The 23,173-nt window shown below is 40.0% G+C and overlaps 1 protein-coding gene across 9 annotated transcripts in view; it reads right to left on the bottom strand.

The window, feature by feature from the left end:
• FRMD4B (FERM domain containing 4B) overlaps positions 1–23,173 on the bottom strand; it is a 353,851-nt gene that overhangs the window by 115,892 nt on the left and 214,786 nt on the right. For all 9 annotated transcript variants that reach the window (XM_069084137.1, XM_069084138.1, XM_069084139.1 and 6 more), the window contains one exon: positions 20,806–20,898. In XM_069084137.1, coding sequence (XP_068940238.1) covers positions 20,806–20,898 — 93 coding nt within the window. The remainder of the gene's footprint in view (positions 1–20,805; positions 20,899–23,173) is intronic.

The raw sequence follows: 23,173 nt of genomic DNA, 5'->3' as shown, positions 1-23,173 counted from the left end.
AGCTGGTAGACATGATTAGTCAATTTTCTAGAGACAAGAAGTGAGCTAATCTTTAGTGGGAAATACTTAGTACTAGGAAGAATAAAATATCATCAACCACCTCATATCAAGTTCAATTAAAATAACCAATTAGCATCTCTCATTATCTGGGAGAAAGAGGGAAGAGTCAGTATAGTTCCTATAAGGAATCCTTAAAACATGGCAGATGCCTTCAAATATTTGAAGGGAAGGAAACAGCTCTGCTTTGAATGGCTTCAAAGGGCAGGAATAGAATCAACTCATTTTAGTTTGATTCAATAACCATTAAGTAAACAACAATTGCCCTCAAGGTACTGGGAAACAGACAAATACAAAACAAAGAAAAAAAAATGAAGACCTCTGCCCTCACGGATCTTATGCTCTACTAGAGATATCATAGAAAATAAATGTAAATGAGTACAGAGGAGAGGTCAGGAATAAACTTGGAACTAATGAGTGGAAATTCCAGAGCAGCAGATTTGGGTCTAATGTGAGAAGGAATTTTCTACAAATAGAGGGGGTCTGATAGTGCAAAGAGCTTGCTCAGTAGCAAGAGATCGATCTGTCTTTGGATGTTGCAGAATCCAAATCTTTTAGAGAGATGCTACTTATTAGTTCAATACTTTCAGTTTTAAAGATAAGGAAATTGAGGGTTAACAGGCTAAATGATTTAACCACTCATACAACTATTTCATATGCTATAATGGAAAAAGGCATTATGACCTAGGGAAATGTGTGTTAGACTTGGATGGGATCAGGAGGACCTGGTTTGAAGCCTGGCTCTGAAAGTCACTGTGTGTGATCTTGGTTCATATAATTCAACAATCTGATCCTTCATTTCCTCTACTATGAAAAAAGGGATAATAATAATCAATATTAATGTAATACTTTAACATTTGCAAAAAACTATATTATCATTTGATCCTGAGGAGAGACCCATTAAGTGACTACTATTATAAGCCCCGTTTGACATATGAATAAACGGAGGACTTGGGAAGGTTTCCTAGGTGGCACAGTAGAAGGAGTGACAGGCTTGGACTCAGGAAGACCTGAGTTCAAATCCAGCCTCAGACACTTGTGTGACTGGGCAAATTGTAATCTCAGTTTCCCCATTTGTATTTATACTATTTGTAAAGTGCTTCGTAAAGCACATAGTCATTATTATTATTGTACCTATACTATCAACCTCAGGAAAGAAATGATTATTTCTTTCTTATTAATAACCAATTATTGAATTAGGACTAAGGTTTTGTCCTTTCCAATTTTCTCATTCAGAAATCAGCCCCTTGTAGGTTATTTAGCGGTATCTGAAGGACATTGCTGATAATAAGATTAGAGGAACTTTCTCCTCAATCTTGGTCCACACTCACAAGTGGAAACCCATTTTATTCTACTCATGATTGGGGTGGCAGGGTTTAGATCCTTTGTCTAAATTGCATAGGGCTGGGTGGTGGCAGTCTGGGAATAGGAGTGACATAATCAGTCACCTCCCCCAACCCCTCATTAGCATAGGTCTACCTCTTATTATAATATTAATTCTCTCATTAATTGTTAACTAATCAGAGTTGATTGATGTCTGTCAGGAACACTCACTCTTCCAAAAGTATATAAGCATCAATAGGATTTGTCTTTTGTTTATAAGAGATCAAAGACAGCCAAGTGACCATCCTTTTATTAATTATTTGCTAGCCATAATTAATAAAATGATTAATTACCCAGAAATTATGCTTCTCAAACTTTTTGTATGCCATACTACAGGATTCTTGTCAGAAGAACTCCTTTATAAACTTTTAAAGCATTCTATAAATGTATGGGGTTGAGGTAAATGAAGCAATCAATTGTCCCCACCCCACTTAAAAGCACTACCAAGATGTTCTCGTTGGGGGATAAGTAAGTAAGAGGATTCTTAACTCCTAGATGCTCGTGCTGACAAGAGTCTGCTTGTGTGCACTGGTGTTTAGTCCCTGTAGATGTTGGGGTACTTGTCCAGAGAAAACCAGATTCTTCAAGGGGCTTCTCATGTTGCTATAGCTCTTTAAGCATCCTTTAAAGTACTAGCTATAGCAGCAAGATGGCTAAAGTGTTAGACTTGGAGTCAGAAAGACTTGTGTTGGAATTCTGCCTCAGCCATTTGTTCGCTATGAGTGTACCTGGGTAAGTCACTTGAACTTTCTCATCTTCAGTTTCCTTGTCTGTAAAATGGAGATAATAATAGCACTCATCTCCCAGAGTTGTTGTGAGGATCAAATAAGATGATGGATATAATCCATGACTTCCTAATAGATGCATATTTATACACTCTAGCTATCATCAGAGTGCTAAAATATTTGTGTATCTCTGCCATTTACTAGCATGTGACCTTGGGCAAATAACTTCATTTCCTCTCTCTAGGTCTTAATTTCTTCACCTGTAAAATGTTAGTGGTGGAATTGGGGGTTGGTTTAGGTATTCATCTGTAAATGGAGACAATAGCTACAGAAAGGAAGATGATATCATCATCATCATCATCATTATCTCTATGGTTCCCTTTAGCTACTAAAGCCTACTAACCTAAGCTTGTTAAGAAAGACGGTATGGTATAGAAAGAACACTACATTTAGAGTAGGAGAACCTAGGCTTGAATTCTAACTGTGGGACCTTAGACAAGTAATCTCACCCCTCTGAGCCTCAGTTTACTTACAAAAGAAAGGGGTTGAACAGGATCATGTCCAAGGTTCTTTTGCACTTAAAAATTCTATGACTTGTACAACTTGATAGCTTAGCTCTATGATATTGTCTCCCTTTACCATATTAGATTGGTGTATAACTTTTTCATGCTTTCTCCAATTTTTGGCATACCCCAAAGAAAAGCCACAGTTGTAAATATTTCCCAAAACAACACTCAGTGGTGAAAGAAGCCAAATACTTGTAGAAATACAGGTATGTGATGCCTTTAAAGAAAATGCTGGATGTAATGAACACTGAACATCACCATCAAAGGTAGAATCAACTCCATGTTAACAGACAAGAAAGACTGGTTGCCCAATGTGGGAGTGATTTCAGAATCACCTGTGTACAGTCAGACCATTGACAAGTTAGAGCAAAGTTAAAAATAAACATCAAATGAGGAGATGAGAAGTGAGAAGACACTAGGTGCAATTTCTACAATGTTCTATTGCTCTAACCTGGTCTATTTAAATGAATTGCCCACTGATAAACATTGGGAATGATAAAGACCTACTCTGATGGCCAAAATTTCTTAGGACAGTTTGATAGATGTAAAGCAAATCACCAAAATAAAGAGTCCAAAAGGGCCCAGAAACTTCTTTAGTTGGCCAGCACTTTTTCTCCTAGCAAAGAAGTGATACATGACAATGGAAATAGAGAGTAGAGATTCCCTTATTTGCAAAACATCATAGAGATGGATGATGTCAGATTATCTCCCAAAACAGAAAAAAATAAATGAAGGGGAAAGTTAGCCTGAAGATAGTTTGGGGTTGAGAACCAACAATGTATAAGATGAGAAGAATCACATTTGTATTCAAATACTGGCTCTTCAGTTTGCTAATAATAATCATATAACACATTAAGGTCTTCAAAGTATTTTACATATGCCATCTCATTTGGTCCTTGCAATAAGCCTGTGAGACAAGTGCTATTATTATCCCTGTTTGTCAGGTAAGGAAACTAAGGCTGAGAGGTCAGGTCTAATCACTTGCTTATACAATACCCATCTCTGACCCAGGGTGCATAGTGAGGGATTTCAACTTGGGTTTTTATGGATCTAAATACAGGGCTCTAATCACTAGAATTGGAATTAAGGTTAGAAATAGAATTAGGGTTAACGTTAGGGTTAGAGCATTGGACCTGGAGATGGGAAGACCTGAGTTCAATTCCAGCCTCTAACACTTACTAGGTATGTGGCCCTGGGCATATCACTTAGCCTTTGTTTCCTTTAGTTTAGAAAATGGGTTAAAAATATTCTTCCAATAGGGGCAGCTAGGTGGTGCAGTGAATAGAATTCCTGCCCTGGAGTCAGGAGGACCTGAGTTCAAATCCATTCTAAGACACTTAACACAAAAACTAGCTGTGTGACTTGTGTGGCAAGTCACTTAATCTCAATTGCCCTACATTCCCCCCTCCAAAAAGCAAAAAAAAAAAAAAAATCTTCCCTTGTTGCAATTCACTTATATGTTTTTTCTTTCCCATTAGAATGCAAGCTTCTTGAAGGCAGGGACTGTCTTTGTTTTTGGGTATATATTCCTAGTACTTGGCACATACTTAGTAAGTGCTTATAAATGCATTTTATTCATTTATTTGGAAGAAGAAATACATTGTTAGAGGTGACACAGTTTTAATGTCACTTCGGGATCAGTTTTCAAGATATCTCAAAGAAAAATTTAGAGGAATAGAAATGATTTCAGAAATTATCATTGACAAAAAAAAAAACCTATAAACATGTCATCACTAATTACCACCCAATATTTCTGCTTTCTGCCATAAAATGTTTATGAGAATGGCCCGTGAGTACATCAAAGGACCACAGAATCATAGATTTAGGATTAAAAACACTGGAGAGAGAATTTTAAAGGAAAATCACACAAAGAAATGGACAATGAAGAGTTCTAGTACAAGGAAAGGAATTTATGTATTAAAAGAAGAGCAAAGAAGAAATATTCAAACAACATCAATAGAAGCACTAGAAATAAAGTAGAATTTCCTCAGGATAAAATAAATCTCCTGTGACTTCTTATTCTCTCTCTCTCTCTAACACACTGAAGGAATAAATCAAGTTAAAGTAAAAAACTGAATGCAACAACAAAATTCCTAGACAAGTTGATGAAACTCAACAATTTTGAAATATCTATGCAAATGATAAAACATTAGATTATTTTCTTGGGAGACAAAATCATAGAAACAAAAGGGGGAGAAGAAAATGTGCCAGGAAATTATACACTTGCAAAAGGAAGTGGAATCTATATGGTCAAAACTTAGGGGAACCCAGAGAACATAAGAATTTTAAGGCTTCTGGAAAACTGTGAAGACAAGAAGAATCTGATCACTGTCTTTTAGGTTGCCATACCAGAAAACTTCCAAGAAATAATGAGAAGGGTCAGATTGTAAATTGAATTATATTATAATTATATAAATTAAAATTATAAATAGAAACCATATGATGCCAACATAGGTAAATTTCCAGTTGAGTTCATTTAGATATATTATTGTCAAGCTTTAAGACTTTAAGGCTTAAATATTACATGACACCAAGAAGAACTACATTAAAAATAAAGATTAAAATTTCATATATCTTTTTTTTTTTTTTTTGCTTTTTGGAGGGGGAAGGTAGGGTAATTGGGGTTAAGTGACTTGCCCAAGGTCACATGGCTAGTTTATGTGTTAAGTGTCTGAGGCCACATTTGAACTCAGGACCTCCTGACTCCAGGGCCAGTGCTCTATTCACTGCACCACCTACCCACCCAAAATTTCATATTTCTTAAACAAAAAAGAAGCTAGAATATAATATTTTGGAAAATTAAGAGATATAAGATTTCACTCCCAAATCTGCTACCTGGCAAAGTTAACACTTCTTTTTGAAGATTAAAAAATGGCCATTTAATAATTTACATGAAGTTTGAAGAATTTGTGGCTGAGACAATTGAATATGAAAAACCAATAAGAATGTTGAATCTGAGATTACCAAGATAAATTCTTGTCATTAGCTAGTAACTGTAACTTTTTAATCTCACTATAAACACCTCAAGTAGATAACAAAACAAAAACCTTGTAGGTTGGATTAACAACTGAATGACCCTTGAAAGAGAAAAAAGGGAGAGGAGCAAAGAGAAGAATACATTGATACTGGGCTTCACAGATAAAGGAATATTTGTGTATGAGTAATCCCAGAGCTACATTCCTTTCTCAAATCGGGTAGAGGGTGTGGAAGTCAAATTTGTCAAGACCTATGAAGTAAATAGTATGAAATATAGGAATGTATATATATATATATATATATATATAGATAGATAGATAGATAGATAGATAGATAGATATAGATATATACACATGTATTTCATTAAGTCTGGGATAGGATCAACAGTAGTGGAATAAAGAGGACTGGATTATCTTCTGACAAAAAAATTGATAAACTGGTATAAATTTGACAAAATAGATGGGAGTTGACTATGTACAGATCTGTATAACAAAAAGTAGCACAAGTAAAAGTGAATAGAAACAGTCTTTTGAATTGGGAAAAGAATATTTGCAATAAACATTTCTAATAAAAGCCTGACATTCAAAAAAAGAACATATCAGAGTTTATGGGTAACTCTTGGTACAGTAGATGGGGCACTGGGCTTGGAATCAGAAAGATTCATCTTCCTCTGTTCAGATCTGGCCTCAGACACTAGTAGGATGACACTAGACAAGTCACTTCACCCTGTTTTCCTCAGTCCCTCACCTGTAAAATGAGCTTGAGAAGGAAATGGCAAACCACTCCAGAATGGAAAACCCCAAATGGGAAGTTGGAGATGAGATGACTGTACCTACTGAACAACAACAAGACTATATTGGAAAAAATGATGACTTCAGAACTACTGAGTGAGATACTTGGTTTAAAAAGAAGAAATCTGGGTTGAGGGAGACTGTGGGTTTCTAGAGGAGGCAATGGATCGCCTTTCATTGAATAAGTTATCAAATGATAGCCTACATGATAAATTCCAAGGTAACGCTTTCATTGGCTTATTGGTCTTATTCTTCCTTAAATACTAGTGGACAGCTAATAAATGTTCAGTTAGAAAGGAAGGAAGGAATATACAATTCTGCATTTATTGCTTGTTTTGATTCCAAAAAGCTTTTGGGGTTTGCTGACAGTCACCTTAAAGGTAGGTAACTCCATGGTATGTGCAAAAAGTATTCAAGATTCCTTAACAGATACAATTGTGTAGATAGCTTTGTTCAATGATCAGCTGGGTTTCAATATCAGTAGAGGCACAGGAAGATAGGTGCTCTTCAGAGGTGCTTATCAATACAATAAAGGATGACCGATAAAAAGTCAATATAGAAGAGAATTTTTCAGTTGTTCTTGATTGCAGTGATTGCATTGAGGGCCCCTTCAGTGGCATCCATGATCACTAAAGAGATTAGCCTAGAAATTCATACAGGAGAAACCACGAAGGTGAAGAAAACTTATTGTCCATTCAGCAAGTATTTATCAAGTGCCTACTATGTTCCAGGCACCATACTAAATACCAAAGATACAAAGAAAGGCAAAGGACAATTGAATGAGCACCCATTGAGTTAGTCCATTGGCACAAATACTCTCTATAAATGGACAATAATTTGGGATGAGAATTCAGAATCACAGAATCCCAGAGCAGGAAGAGATCTCAGGAACCATTGAGTCTACAATAAGAAGAAGACAGAAGGATAGATCATATATGGGAAATTGAGCATTTAATGCTTTTAAGGTATTTCCTAATGCAAAAGCCTTTATTATTTTAACACCCGCTTTTTCTTGGTGATACAATATGACTATGAGTCATGGAATGCCATGATCTGCAAAGAATCAAAATTATGGATGAACCAAAAAGTAATGGAAAGATGCATGGACAGATGCACAGCACCAGTGATGACTTGTGGTAAGCAGCTGCATAATGAAGGTAAAGCTTTTGAGGATGTGTTTGATTGGAAAAGGTGGGGGGCTGGTCATATATCACAGCTGAGAGATAACACTCTTGGGAAGACCCAAGTACTCTACTGAGAGTCACAAAATGTTATAGGAATGAGAGGAAAGTCTCCAGTTTATTGTTTGGATTCTCTACAGAATATTTGTGGAAATACGTAGACAAAGACAAAGCCAAAAATGAAATATTTCCTTTCCTCAGGGATCTTCTCTTCTAGGGGCAGCTAGACATGCAGTGGATAGAGGGCTGGGTTTGGAGTCAGGACAGGCCTGTGTTCAAATCCTATCACAGATGTTTACTTAGCTGTGTGACCCAGGGCAAGTCACTTAACTGCTCTTAGTCTCAGTGTCTTCATCTGTAAAATGGGGATAATAGCACCTCCCTCCCAGGGTTGTTGTGAGAATCAAATGAGATAATATTTTGAGGTCAGCTAACGATTCACTAATCCAGGTTTCCTCTCCTGTTTTGATAGATTATCTGAACCAACACTCTATACATTAACAGAAGAAGTGAATCTCTTTACTCTTGCTCTAAGTCACCTGGACAGACTAAAACTGGAATTAGTTAAATGCACTGTTTCTGAGAGTGAAAACATGGCTACGCTGTGAGCTGCATTAAGGGCAAGAGTACCAACAAGGGTGAGATCCTAGATCCATTAAGGTAGAGTAGATCGAGATAGCGTCTAAATGACAGGCAGCAGGGAACAGCACATAGAGAGCTGTCCTCAGACTCAGAAAGACCTGGATTCCAGCCCTGTCTTTGACACATGGTGGGTTTGTCACCTTGGATAAGTCCCTTAACTTCTGAGTGACACAGACAACTCTACCACAGTAAATTACTGAGTACATGCCAACCTACATTGTATAAAGTGAATTTTCTCCTCTGGGAGTTCCCTTTGTCAATTAAATCCCATGTCCAGTCTTTATCTATATGCTACTGTCTATATAAGAGATAAACCACAGAAACAAACCTTGGATCATAGGCCTACGGGAACTTGGAGACCAACTCCCTCATTCCACAGATGAGGAAACCAAAGGTCAGAGTGATCCAAGGTCATACAGGTGTGTTACTGTGTGACTTATAAACCCAGGTCTTTCCACAGTGCTCTTCCAATGAGATCCTGGGTTCTTAACCTTTTATATGCGGGTGTCGAGAGATCCCTTGGATAACCTGGTGAAACTTACAGATCCTTTCTCAAAATGTTTTGCTGACTACATTAAGAACTGAAGGAAATGTCAAGTTTTAGTTAGCAATTAGTGAAAAATAAAGACTTTTTTTTCCCCCATCCAAGTTTACAGACTCTGTGAAATCTGTCTCTGGATCTGAAGTTAAGAACCCCTCCACAAGATCATACTGTGCTATCTTCCTTATGGAAATCTCAAACGGCAGAAAGCCTTATCTTTTGAATGTATGAAAAGCATTTTTATTCTTTTTTTTTTTTAATAAAAAATCCTTCTGTAGCTAGGTATGACAACTGCAAATACTAAGTAAACAAAGTATAAAAGACCTCTGGCTTTTTAATTAAATTAAATGTATCATCCAAAGCATTCATTTTAGCTTTCTTTTCAAAACAATTTGAGGATTTAGAAATGGAAGAGACATTAGAGATCAGGTAACTCAAACCCCTTCATCTTACAGAGAGAGAGAAATAAGATGATTCACCCAAGGTGAAGCCAAGGAGTGTCAGGCCTCCTGATTCAGCAAGAGAATTTTAGACCTGGAGGTGAAAGGACCTTAGAGTCTCATGGCTGTAGTTAAAACTGCAAAGGATCTCAAAGGCAGCACTGCTGGCTTGTACTTGCCTGTCAAAGCCGATTGTTTAATTTTCCCTGTGAGCATTTACACTTAGAAATCTGCAAATGCTACAAATCAGTGCTTGATTGATTATTTTTTGATTGTCTGGACTTTAAAAATTGATAGAAAAAATGTTAATGATGCAGATCAAGCTTAAAAGTGTGTTGAATGCATTTTTTTTTTCTTCTGGAGTGCAGGATGTAAAACATTTACAAGCATATCTCTGCAAAGGCCATCTAATCCAACCCCCTCATTCTGCAGGCAAGGACTAGACAGAGTGATTAGGTGACTTTTCCTGGGTTAAACAAGCAGCAAATATCAGAGGGAATCTGAACCCAGAGTCTGATTTCCAGAATCAATGATTTCTTTCCCCAATTGAGAGGCTTCTCTTCTGAATGCCAGAGGGGCAGAAACTTTAATTTAGGCGATCAAATGAAAAATTCAACCCTTAGAAGAGGTACTGTCTTTGTGAATGAGTACTTATCCCAGGAGATAAACATTAATTGGCTTAAGATGTCTTATTTATTGAGAAGACAATTTTGCTTGGTGAAGGCTTACATACTCCATGCCTGCCCCATTTTTCCCCTCCCATCAGCAGCAGATGTTCCCCTTGCTGCCCTTCAATAGTGAAATAAGGCCATGTCAGAGAAGTGATGAGTATGTGTTCTGTGTCAGAGGGGGAAGGCTGGCTTTGAAAGGTGGCAGGCATGAGGATTCCAGAGAGCACTGAGTCCTCCAGCTGCCCTGATCCTGATGAGAGGCCCTCCAGTACAGTCATTCTTTTAAGCCTTTAGCTGCAGAAACAGGAAAAGCACACAAATGCAGTGTTCGTTTATAGACACGTCTGTACTCCCTGACTTGAAATATTACAATGGCTTCAGCTTTTATCTCAGAATTTGAAAGTGCCAGGGAGAGAACGTCTTTGGTAAGTGGTCATCAATCTCCTTCCTCCAGCATATTTTCCTTTGTCTTTGTCGTGTCTGATAAAGTCAGAGTGTCTTTAGCTTGGAAGAGTTAGACATTCTCCCTTCTAATGTCCAACTTCATTTTACACATGAGGAAACTGAGGCCTACCAGGATGAAGGGGCTTGTACAAATGGTGGACCTGGAAACAGAAGTCACAGCTTTTGACTCCTTTGGCAGGGATCCTTCAAGTAAGGGAAAACCAGACAGGGGCTGTTCAATGACATATTTGGAATGAGGGTTAATGGAGCACTTCCTAAACTAATTTGGCCATAAACTACTTGTAGCCTTGAACTACTTTCAGAACCTAGAGATCCTGACAGGCAAATTCATGAGGTATACCATCTCCTCTCCACTCTGCAGTAATCAGGGCTCTCTCCTTTTCAAAATGACTTTGTATAGGCTTTGTTATTTTACTTACCCATACACACACACCTCAAAACACCCATACACAAACAATACACGCATGTGTGTGCACCTACATGCACAAAGACAGACACACACCTGTGTCTCCACAGAATGCACACATGTGCTGCATACTTATACTATGTGTGTATATGAATGGATGCATGTATGTGTGTATAGTCAGATACACATATGCATACATTTTCTCTTTCATGGTGAGACACTCACACAGAGACAATGTATGTAGCTGTGTGCATACACACAAACACCCACATATATGATACATATATACAAACCTGTACATGTGCAGATGTGCCTGTGTGTGTCTTTGAAGATGTTTATCCATCCAAACACACATGCGTTCATATATACACAAAACACCCACATGCATGATACACACGTGTCCATGTGTCTGATGCACATGTCCATGAAGATGTATCTATATACAAACACACACGTGCATTTATGTGCACACACACATACACACAATTCCTCCCGTAGGCCTCTTTATGGAGGGGATTGCCTCTTTCTTCCTGTCTTTGGGTACTCTAGCATTATCTCCAGAACTTAGCATACATAGTACCTTAAGTATTTACTAAATGCTTCTTGAGTTGAACAGAATTGTCCTGCGGCATCCATAAGGGGGAATTAGAGAAATATTGACATAAAATAGCAAAATTAGACCCATTTTCATATTCCAAAAATGCCAGACCAAAGTGCTTTTGATTTGTATGTAATTTCCTGTTGAGGAGAAGCGTGACTTCTTGGAGTCAGGAAGACCTGAGTTTGAATCCTCTCTCTGACGCGTCCTGTCTGTATGACATTAAGTAAATCACTTTGCCTCTCAATTAATTGCCCAGGGCACTAAGTGGCTAAGTGACTTGCCCAGGATCACTCAGTCAGTATATTTTCAAGGTAGTCCTTAAACAGAGGTCTTTCTGACTCTGAGGCCAGCTCTCTAAGCCATGTAGCTTCTCTTGTTATCATTATTATCTTTTGGTTTAAAAAAAATTTTTTTATAGTTATTCTGTCTCCTTCCCACTGAAGTCTACTTATTAATTATTAGTAATATTATTAACATTTTTATTGCAATTTAAGGTTTACAAAAGGCTTTGCAAATATTACCTCATTTGATCCTTTCAACAATCTTGGAAGGTAGGTGCTATTATTAAGCCCATTTAGCAGATAAAGAAATTGAGGTTGAGAGAGGGTAGGTAATAATAATAGATAATGTTTATGTAGCTTTAAAGTTGGCTAAGGACTTTACAAATGTTTTAGGAAATTGAGTATGAGAGAGATAAAGTGACTGGCCTAGAGTCACACAGTTATTAAGTATCTGAGCCTGGGTTTGAACTCAGGTATTCCTGACTCCAGGTCCAGCACTCTAGCAATCAACACTTAATTATTCAAATCACTTTTCTGAATTTAACATACACCTAAAAAAGGGAGAACATTTCCATAACAAAGTAGAACAGAAAAAGAGAATTACATGTGAAAACACAAATCTCTACTACATATAGTTTCCTTAAAAAAAAAGTCCATCAATAAACATTTATTAATCACCTACTATGTTCCAGGCTCTTATATTCATAGGAAAAATACAGAGGATGAAGGAAATATAGAGGCGGTGTCACAGGAAAGGCACACGTGGCATGCTGATAAAATGTTTAACAACCAGCTGGGGGAAGGAAGCATGTCTAATACACTCTCAGTTTCATCTACGGTATTAACACTTTCTTAAACCCAGACACTCAACAAAACAAGTCAAGCCTTGATTTGCAGTTTATGTGGTTCTTCAAGGTGTAAATGCTCAAAGTGAAAATTTCATAATAAAGTCTAGCAGAGCTGGCTCCCTTATACCCCTTAGAGGTGCTAGCTTTAAATAGGAAACTGAGAAGCTTCTTGTAGAAGGTGGGATCTTATTTAGGAATGTTGTTCATCCTTCCTTCTCAAAGGCTTGAAGGAAGCGCAGGAAGCCAGGAGGCAGAGAATTCCAGGCATGGGGGACTGGGGGGTGGGCAGCCAGTGAAAATGCCTAGAGTCAGAAGATGAGGAGTCTCGTGGGAGGGACAGTAAGGGGGTCTTTGTCGCTGGATGGTTAGGAATACATTGGGGGCTGGTTGTAGTGGTGTGAGGATTAAGGGGATAGGGGAGGGAGGGTGGTCTAGGGCAGGTTATGAAAGGTTCTGAATGCCATGAAGGGGATTTTATAGTTGATCATTCCATCAGCTTTTGGGACTCCACCTCATCCCCACCCTTGGTCCCTCTGATTGGAGGATGGAACCTGAACCCCCAAAGTTCCATTTCAGGAGGGTGCTGGGCTCAGAATACCCATCTCTCACCTGGCTGCACTGGTTTTTCCAGCATCACTAAGAAGGCCCCCCCATCCCCCACTTTTCCCCCCATTCTTTTGTGTGCTGTCTTCTACTAGACTGTACACTCTTTGAGGACAGGAGCTTTGTATTTGAATCCCTAGCCTTTAGTGTAGTGATCGGCACAGTGTAGGTACTTCATAAATGTTTGTTGACTGACTCACTGACTGAGCTACTTGTGTTTACCAGTAAGATCAATGTGACAGCTGAGTGGAGGGGGGATTGGCATGGGGAGAGACTTGAGGCAGATACATCCACCCTCAGTCAATTGCAATAGTTCAGGCCTGAGGTGATGTGATGGGGGCCTACACCAGGGTGGTGGCTGGGTCAGAGGAGAGAGGGGACCTTTTTCCAGAGATATTTCTAGGGTAAAATTGATAGGCATCTGGCAACAGACTCAATATGTCACCTCCAAAGCCATCCTGCTTGTCTCTAGCAAGAAATTATCAAGCACCTACTGTGTGCCATTGTCTGGGGATACAAAGATGTAAAATAAAAACATTCCTGCTCTCAAGGAGATTACATTGGAGGCATCTATCCTGAGATGGTCATTACCTTTAATGGATGTCGAAACATGACCCTTCTTTGCCAAGAGTAATGAGCAGCACAATGGGTTTTCTAAGTGTGTTCTAGCGATCTGCCCCTTCTAGGTCTTGTCTTGTTCTTAGTGAATAAGAGTCCACCATGGTCTCTTTAACCTCTGGGAGGCTAATGGCAAAATGTTCTCCTGGCTTCAGAGGAAGAAGATTTTCTTTCCATTACTGACTTGGAGAATACTCCGGGGAAACATAATTTTCACTGCTCTATACTACACCAAGATTTTCCAGCCGAGTCTAGGGGAGCAAAAGAGCTTTCCAGCCACAGAAGCAGAGAATCTTGTCCAGGCACGCTAGCCCTAGCTCGTTGCCCACCCACGGGATGATTGTCTCTCAGTGAACCATCTGAGTATCTGGGGCCCAGAGTGCTGAGCTAGGCAGGAAGTAGTGACAGGAAGCCTGGAAGATATTCTCCCTCCCCAGGCTTAAGAGATGTGTCAGGAACATGTGCCAGGACCTTCCCCCATGGCTCTTCACAACATCCTGCCCTTGTCCACAACAGAAGGGGTGCAGGTGCTTCGGGGGCAAAGCTAGGGAGGAGGGAGAGAACAGTTGGAAATGCTAACTGATGATAAATGACAAGAGGCTGTTCAGAGAGGGAAGGGGAAGAATCATAATGTTAATAGCTGGCATTTATATGGTACCTTCTGTGTGCCAAGCACTGTGCTAAGTGCTTCACAAACATCTCAATTGATCCTCACAACAACCCTGGGGGGGGGGGGGGGGGTAGATTCTATTATCGTTCCCATTTTACAGTTGAGGAAACCGAGGCAGGCAGAAGTTAAGTGACTTGGCTGGATTTGACCTAAGGTTCCCCTGACTGCCCTCCATTCAAGACCCAATCTCCCCAACAGAATCTGACAGTATAATGATGAGGAGGACTGACACCTCCAGCATGTCGAAGCTGAAAAGCACCGCACATAGGTCATCTCATCTAGGTGGCCGGGTGGATAGTGCTGAACTTGCAGTCAGAACACCCTGAGTTCAAATCCTGTCTCAGACCCTTGGCAGCCGTGTCCAGTGCTTGGCACACAATAAGTGCTTAATAAACACTGATTGATTGATCGGCTCTAGGCAAGTCACGTACCTTCTGCCTCCCTCAGTTTCTCCATCTATAAAATGGGGCTAATACTAGCATGTACCTCGAAGGGGGGCTGTAAAGATCAAATGACAGAATATTTGTAAAGTGCTTGCAAACCTGGAAGAGCTACAGAAATGTTAGCTTTGTTACCTTAGCTCACTTTGGCTCTGTTGGTTCCCTTCTATGTGTATTATCATCCCCATTCTGCAGATGAGGAAACGGAGGCTGGAAGACCTAGTTTGTCATTGGTGGGATTTGAACTCAGATTCTAGCTGTGCCTCCTCTTTACCCTGCCGTGACATACCATAAATATGGGTGTAGTAAAATGAGCTCAGGATTTGGAGTCAGAGGATCTGGGTTTGAATCTTGGTTCTGCTACTTCCTATGTAGCAGCTGCTCAGAATAGAATTTGAGTATTGTGAAGGACTCCAGTGTTCTTTTCATTCATGAAAAGAATGTCCACTGCAGCTATAACTAGCTATGTGACCGTGGGCAGGTCAGGTAACCTCTGCCCAAAACAATGGGGTTGGGGCTAGCTGAACTCTAAGACCCTTTCCCCCCAACTCCTCCCATCATCTCACATCAATATCTGTGTCCTAGAGAAGTCTTTTCTTCTTCTAACCGATTACATACTGAGGCTGCTTTTGCTTTCTTTCCTGTTGACCTGTAAGTAATCTTTCAGGAGCCCCATCTGAGACCCTGGTTTATATGACTCCCTTTCTTATAAGAGCATTGTTATTCCAAAGCCAAGAATAGGGTCTTTTAGGGATGGCTCAAGAAATCTATGCGGAATTCTTTTGTGCCCAATGACAAAAAGGATGGGGGGGGGTCAGAGAAATCTGGGAAGATGTGTGTGACCTGCTTTGATGAAGCAGGCAGAACTGCCTTAATTTTATATGATAACAATATTATAAAAACAAACAACTTGGGAATATTTAAGAATGCTGATTGATGCAATGCCCAACTCTGCTTCCATAGGGTCAATGACAAAGGAAGATGAAGCTTGGTCCAGAGGACCATGATGTCTGGGATTCTAGAAGACCATTTATGAAGCTGAGTTCACCTGGCAGGGGGCAGAATGAGGAATGAAACTGTGCACAGAGGCATTGTGGGGATTTATTTTGCTGCAGTATACACACGGGTTACAAGGGTTTTGCTTTCCTTCTTTTTCATCTAACTTGGGAATCCGTGGGAGGGAGAGAAAATAAATGCTTGTTAATTGAAAAATAAAGTAAAATGGAAAAAAAAACCCCTACTCTCCACAGGGACCAGAAACAAGAGAAGGAAGACTGTATGGAGAACCGAGTCAAGCATGAATATGTGTGGGCGGGCTCTCTTTTTCTAGAAGTCTCACTAGTAAGCACATGACAGTATGACAGAGTGAGAAGAATGCTGGATTTGGAGCAGGAATCTTGGTTGAAATCCCAGCCCTGGTACCTGTAGTAGGGTAGGTCACTTGAAGAGATCACTGTTGTAGGACTGGAAGGGATCTAAGAGGCCATCGAGTCCAACCCCCTTGTTTTGGGAAACCGAGGCACAGACAGATTAAATGGGTCACACTCAGCTAGTAAATGCCTGAGGGAAGTTTCAGTTTATCTAGAAAATGAGTGGGCTGAATGAACCGTCTCTGAGATCCCCTTCCAGAGCAAGTCCGTCATCCCATAATCTTCAGGGGCAAGGACCATCCTCTTTTGGTTAGGACTGGTGCCTGGTACACATGTAGCACAAACTCAATCAAAATTACATCAGTCCACTCCCTTAATTTCTGCTATAAAACCTACTTAGGTGGGAGGTAGAGGCCGGGCAGGGAGCCCATTCACTCACAGTGAGGGAGCCAAGAACTTTTCCCAAATCATTTATCTTCTTAGAGTCTTTAGCTTAAAGGAGATGTAAACTGTTATTTCTCTGGGGTTTTTAATCACATTCCTCAGCACAGACAACAAGCTCTGGGAGTTCTCCTGTTTCCGATAAGCTGGATCTTATGCTGAGGACAAGACCAACTTCAACCTAAAAAACTCTCTTTGTTATTCAGTCTGTCTTTAAAATCTAAAGTAGGTTCAGGGCTTCACAAACTTAAATTAGCACATGGATGTCAGCTGTGGCTATCACACACTTGCCAGCTGTGTGACAAGTCATGGAATTTCTTTGGGTCTCAGTTTCCTCATCTGTAAAATGAGGGACTTGGACCAGAAAGTTTCTGAGATGCTTCTAGTTCTAGGTCTATGATCCAGGACCCAAAGTTTAAAGTACTATATTAAGCCTGGTGTTGTTATTGTGATTCAGGAGCTGTCCCTCCAGGCATCTATTCTTTGTGAAAGTCAAATATTATTACAAAAAAACAAAAAACAAAGACAGATCAGGGCATTTAATTATCTAATATGCTTCTATTACTAACTTGCTTACTCCCCATCGTGACCTCGGGAAATCACAACTTCTCTGGGCCTCAGTTTGCTCATCCGGAAAATGAGGAGATTGAGGTGAATAGCATATAAGGTCTAACCATAAATTTATCAGTAGTCCTCAGTTTCCTTAATCGGTCAATCAACAAGTGCTCACTCTACACTAGATACTGTGGTAGGCACTGGAGACACACAGACAAGAGTTGGAGACGCCTTCCATGGCCATTCTTTGACCTCTGCAATTAATAGGACCCCAGACTCTTCTATCTCCAAGGCAATCCCCTCTAAGGAGAGCTACTCACACAACTGAGGACTGCCAGCAGGGGGCGCTCCCAGCCTAAAGGCTCAGGCAGAGAATGCAAAAAGAGAATGGAAAACACAACAGAGAAGAGGCCCAAAGGAGAAGAGGAAGAAGTGAGAGGAGTGACCGGGCTGCCCTGGCTGGGGGGAAGCCCCCAGCAACGGCGTCCGTGCCCCACTGGGATCTCGCCTGGCACCCCTGTGGTGCACTCCCTGAAGTATCTGAGGGAAGGGCACTCCCCCATTGAGATCACTGCTTAAACACCCTCGTGTCCTATCAGGCTGTTCAGAAGCACATCTGGGCTGCATTAGGGGCAGGCCTCTGACTAGGCACACGTGTTTGTGGGAGATAACAAGGCAAGGGCAAGAACATCCCACAGAGACCTGGAGGAGGCTGGATGCTGCTACTTCTCTAACACAGGGGAAAAGATGGATGTATTATGGTTGTGTGCACATCCATCCACCCACCCACCCATCCATCCACCCATCCATCCATCCATCATCTATCTATCTATCTATTCATCCATCCATCCATCCGTCTGTCTGTCTGTCTGTCTATCATCTATCTCTCTTCATTTATTAGACCTCTTTGAGATTCCTACACAGAAAAAGAGATGAAAAGTTTGCTAGAAAGGAAAAGCTGGTTGTAAAAGGCAAGTTAGATGCCTCCAGCTCTTGGTTAGTGTTCTTTCTCCTCTAAGCCAGCACCACAGTGAGGGTGCTCCTTCTATAAAATCCCTTCCTGGCATTTGGGCTTGGCATCCTTGAGGTGGCCTCTAGGGAGAAAGGTTTATTTTCCCATATCTCATGAGCAGATTCTCTTGTCAACTTAGTGCATTTTACATCATTTACAAGAGCCCTTTACAATTTATAAAGCACTTTACATCTGTATTTGTATTTTTTTTTTTATCTGAGGACCCTTTGGCAGCCTGGTGGAACCTAGGGACCCCTTCTCAGAATCAGGTTTTTAAATGCATAAAATAAAACACATAGAGTTACAAAGGAAATGAAATACAATGACCTAAATATATATATGTATATATATGAATATGCATATACATATATACACACAGACACACACACATATATACATAAGCCAACCAACCAACCAAAAGAACCCTCCCAAACTAAGCCAAGTTCAGAACTCCAGGTTAAGAAGCCTTGCTGGGCCTAGATGGTTTTTAATGTCCCTTCTACTTCTGAGCCCTTTGACCTTGAAAGGCAGTGAAAGCTGCTATGAACAGGTGCACCCTATAGCCATGGGGACTTGAACAGTTGCTGAGCTTAAAGCAGGCCATCAGTCACCATTTGGGTCTTTAACTATCCTTCTATTTAGGTGCTTAATCAACATGAATAACCACTTTGTTGTTATTCAGTCCTGTTTGACTTTTTCTGACCCCATTTGGGGTTTTCTTGGTAGAGATACAGAAGTGGTTTGCCATTTCCTTCTCCAGATCATTTTCCAGATGAGGAAACTGAGGCAAACAGAGTTAAGTGACTTGCCCAGGGTCATACAGCTAGTAAGTATCTGAGGCCAGATCTGAACTCATGACTCCAGGTCCAGTGCTCTATCAGCTGAAACACTAGCTGGCCACACTAGTACTCTGTACTAGTACACACACACACACACACACACTCTAAAGGCAAGATCTCCTAACTATAAAAGCTACCCAAAAGTGGAATGAGCTGCCTTCAGAGGTTATCAATGAACTGCCCCTCACTGGAGGTTTTTAAGCCCAGACTGGAAGACCATGTGTCAGGTGTAACAGCAACAATAACAACTAACCTTATCTGGCCCTTTAAGGTTTGTGACACGCTTTGCAACGTTATTCCTTTTTATCTTCCTCACAACCCTGGGAGCCAGGTGCTGCTGTCATCTGCATTGTACAGATGAGAAAACTGAGGCAAAGCAAATTCCATAAATGCCTCGCCCAGGTTCACAGCCAGAATAAGTGTCTGAGGCCAGTGTGGACTCCCACCTTCCAGATTCTAGGTCTGATACTCTGTCCACTGCGCCATCTAGAGGGCATTCATTTTAAGCAGCTAGTCAATTTATCTTTCAGGGCATGACTGCTGAGGTCCTGCCGGCTCTGAGATTTTTTGATGAGGGAGAAATTTCACTGACAACTGTTTTCTCAATCCAGCATGAATGCCTGCCATTTGAAAGGCAAAAATCCCCTGGAAAGGGCAATAGCCTTAAAAGTTTAAAAAAAGAAAAAGCACCCCATATATTTATTTTGCAAGGCATCATTGATTTTTTCATGTTCTATGACCTAGGTCATCTCACTTAACTCTTTAGTGCCTGTTTCATCATCCCTTATATACAATCGGAGATAATGATAGTAACAACAATGATCTCACTAGACTGTTTTGGTGCATAAGTGAATAATTACTTGATAAGGGCTCTGACTGTATGAATCTCCAAGTCAAAACAATAGCAAGCCTCTGTGTCTCATCAGAGAGATGCTAACACTGTATGACTGTTGTGATGCATACAGCTAGCTCCAGACCGATACCTGGGATAGTATTCATCTATCAATCTACACAGACGAGAAGCTTGAGAAGCTACGATTTTAGGAAATGAGAGACAAATGTCAAAAAATCTAGCATAAGAAAGCGGTTCCTAAATAAATGCTTATTCTCATATTCCCTGACCTCTCTAAGACCAGAAGTTATAGAAAGATTATTTAGAAGCTTGGTGGAAGGCACTCCCATGCTAACAAGATCACAGGTCCCTTCCCTAGTGATGCATCTTCTCCACTAGGTTTCTGTTTTCATGTTGCTTCATGAAACACGGGCATCCCTGGTCTTGAAGACCATGCTAATGGGGCCGAGCCTACCAAGTTTTCAAGGCTTTGGGTATAGGCCTAGTAACCAGCTGTTTGTGTCTGAAGGCCAGCCTAGTTGTCTAAGTTTGACTGATCACCAAGGGTCATCAGTGTGGTAAAAGCTTAGGGCCATAGTGATTTAGGAAGATGGGACCTAGTGGAAAGGGGCTTGCTTGCCAAGTCAGACAGAATACTCACATGCATAAAATCAGACTTTGAACCACCATCAAAAGATGAACAAAAACAATTCTATGTGATATTTGGCTTAACTTTGCCCCACCAAGTCAAGATATTATGAAGCATCCTTCTCTCTGTCATAATTTCTTGAAACAATACTGTTGTTTATAGTTAGAGACGAGCCATAAAGGGTAAGGCTATGATCACTCACCTCACAGCGAAGTATAAAGTGGCTGGACCTGGTTTCTTGGGTAAGTCATGGTCAAGAACTCGGTGATCCAGTTGCAGCCAGATGCTCTGACCTCTGTGGGGGGGAACAGAATGGGCACAAATCAGAGGTCTGATTTTACAAAAGAAAGCCTAGTAAAATGAATGTCAATTTTTCCCTCTTTGTAGTTTTGCTACCTTGAGTCAAACTATTATGTCATCTTAGTTGAAAAACTGCTAATTTCATCAGCTAAATTTAAAGATTAAGTTTGATCAAAGCATCATATTTGTGTTTAGTTGTTATTGTTCAGTCCTTTCAGTCGTGTCCAATTCTTCGTGACCCCTTTTGGAGTTTTCTTGGCAGAGATACTGGAGTGGTTTGCCATTTCCTTCTCTAGTTCATTTTATGGATGAAGAAACAGGGGCAAACAAGGTTACGTGACTTGCCCAGAGTCACACAGCTAGTGAGTGTCTAAGGCTAGGTTTGAAATTGGGTCTTCGTAACAGCAGGCTCTGTGCACCACTTAGCCACCCCTTTTTGTGTTTAATAGGAAATGACAATTACATCCCTTAAGATGAAGAAATGAGACATTCTGGACATTCAGGAAGGGAGATATTTTTTAATAGAGCCCATTACTACCAGAGGTATATTTCTATGAGTATGTTTGTGAAATAAATAATGAAGCAGCTATTTATTTAGGAACTTGGGTATATTTGATTTTTTAAAAAAAAAATGTAGTTCTCTGTTGATAGAATTTTAGGATATAGAATAGTTCTTAGAGATAATTTAGTCCAAACCTTCATTTCTCAGATGAGGAAATACAGGCACAGAATGTGACTTGGTAACATATCATGAAGTAGCAAAACTAAATTTCAAACCCAAGCTCTCTGACCACTTCTCACTCGGTATATGGTGCTGTCTCTTAAAATTTTGGAGCCGAAGATCACTTAGTTCAATCCTCTAAGAAGAAGATAATTTGTGCAATTACAATATCTCCAAACCAACTTTTTAAATGGATTGCTGACCCTTAAAAATGGAAAACAGGTAAAGGAAAGGACATTGACATTGACTAAGACTGTTTCCTTAAGGAGTGTTAGTGATGTAAATAAATCACCCCAATAAGGAGGCCAAAACGGCCAGAAGTTGCTGCAGCCAAAAAACAACTGGTCTTCTTGCCAAGTGGAGTGATTATGGCAGCCAAGAACAACACTGGTTTAGAAGAAAAAGTCAATTGCAAATGTCACAGAGGTTATTATGTAAGCAGAATAGTCTCCCAGCACAGTGAAGAGACAGATCATTCCAAGAACATTTATCAATGAAAATGGAGGGACAACAGTGTAAAAAAAAAGAGAGAGAGAGAGAGAGAGAGAGAGAGACAGATTTGTTAGCAGCATTTCAGTGACAAATTATTATCATAGCTGACCTCAACACTTCAGTCCCAATGTATTGTATGAGGAAGAGGAAATGGCAATAAAGAAGATAAGGGCAGTTGGACCAAACTAAATACACAAAGAAGAAATCTTTGCCAGGAGCAGCACACATCTGTAATTGAGGGGTGAATGTTTAAAACATCTGAAAGAGGGGAAGATACCAAATTACTGCCCGAAGTCACAGATGGTATTAACTCCAAAATGGAGAATGACAGGCCACCAATAACTATAAGCCTATATGCCTGCTTTCTCATCTCTCTAAAATCTTTCTTAAAATGATCTCCACAGGGTTGAAGGGTATTCTGATGAAAAAATATGGGAAGGGAAAGGGTAAGCTTTCACAAACAATATTCTCTATGGTGGACCATATCTTCATAATCACACAATTGACCAAAAAGGTATATATAATACAAGTTATCACTCTGTTTATTGTTTGTTGAGTATATTAAAAATTTTGAATTTTGTCCCATTAATTTCCCAACATAATTTCCACCGGTGAGTTTTCCCTTGTAACAAAGGAAAAAAATAAAGAAAGCCAATTAATACTTGTCTCATAGTGTGTGTAACATTCCACATGGACATTTCTTCACCTCTCCAACAAAAAGAGGGAAAAATATTTCCTCATCTCTTCTCCTGGGCCAAATTTGGTCATTATGCTTACACAGAAATAAAGTATATTATTTTAAAAGTATTTACACTGAATCTCATGAAAATTGACCATCTTTTGTCCTATTTCACGTCCAACTGACTAGATGGAAAACATGCAGACTTTCTGGTAATTCAATTGCTTATGGTTCAAAAAGTTTTAAGGATTTGATCTAAACTGCCAAGAACACTGAGGAGCCCTCCCTGGCTCGTTCCCAGAGATGCAGCCTTCGTAATAGGTTTCTTGAATATGAACAATGTGGTATCTGTCAGAGCAGCAAGGGGTCAGAGAAAGC

This window comes from Petaurus breviceps, unplaced genomic scaffold (genome assembly GCF_028583685.1).
Source record: "Petaurus breviceps papuanus isolate PSGF00001 unplaced genomic scaffold, PetGlider_PUasm1.0 174, whole genome shotgun sequence".
Classification (NCBI taxonomy): domain Eukaryota; kingdom Metazoa; phylum Chordata; class Mammalia; order Diprotodontia; family Petauridae; genus Petaurus; species Petaurus breviceps.
This window is presented reverse-complemented; position numbering and strand designations above follow the sequence as displayed.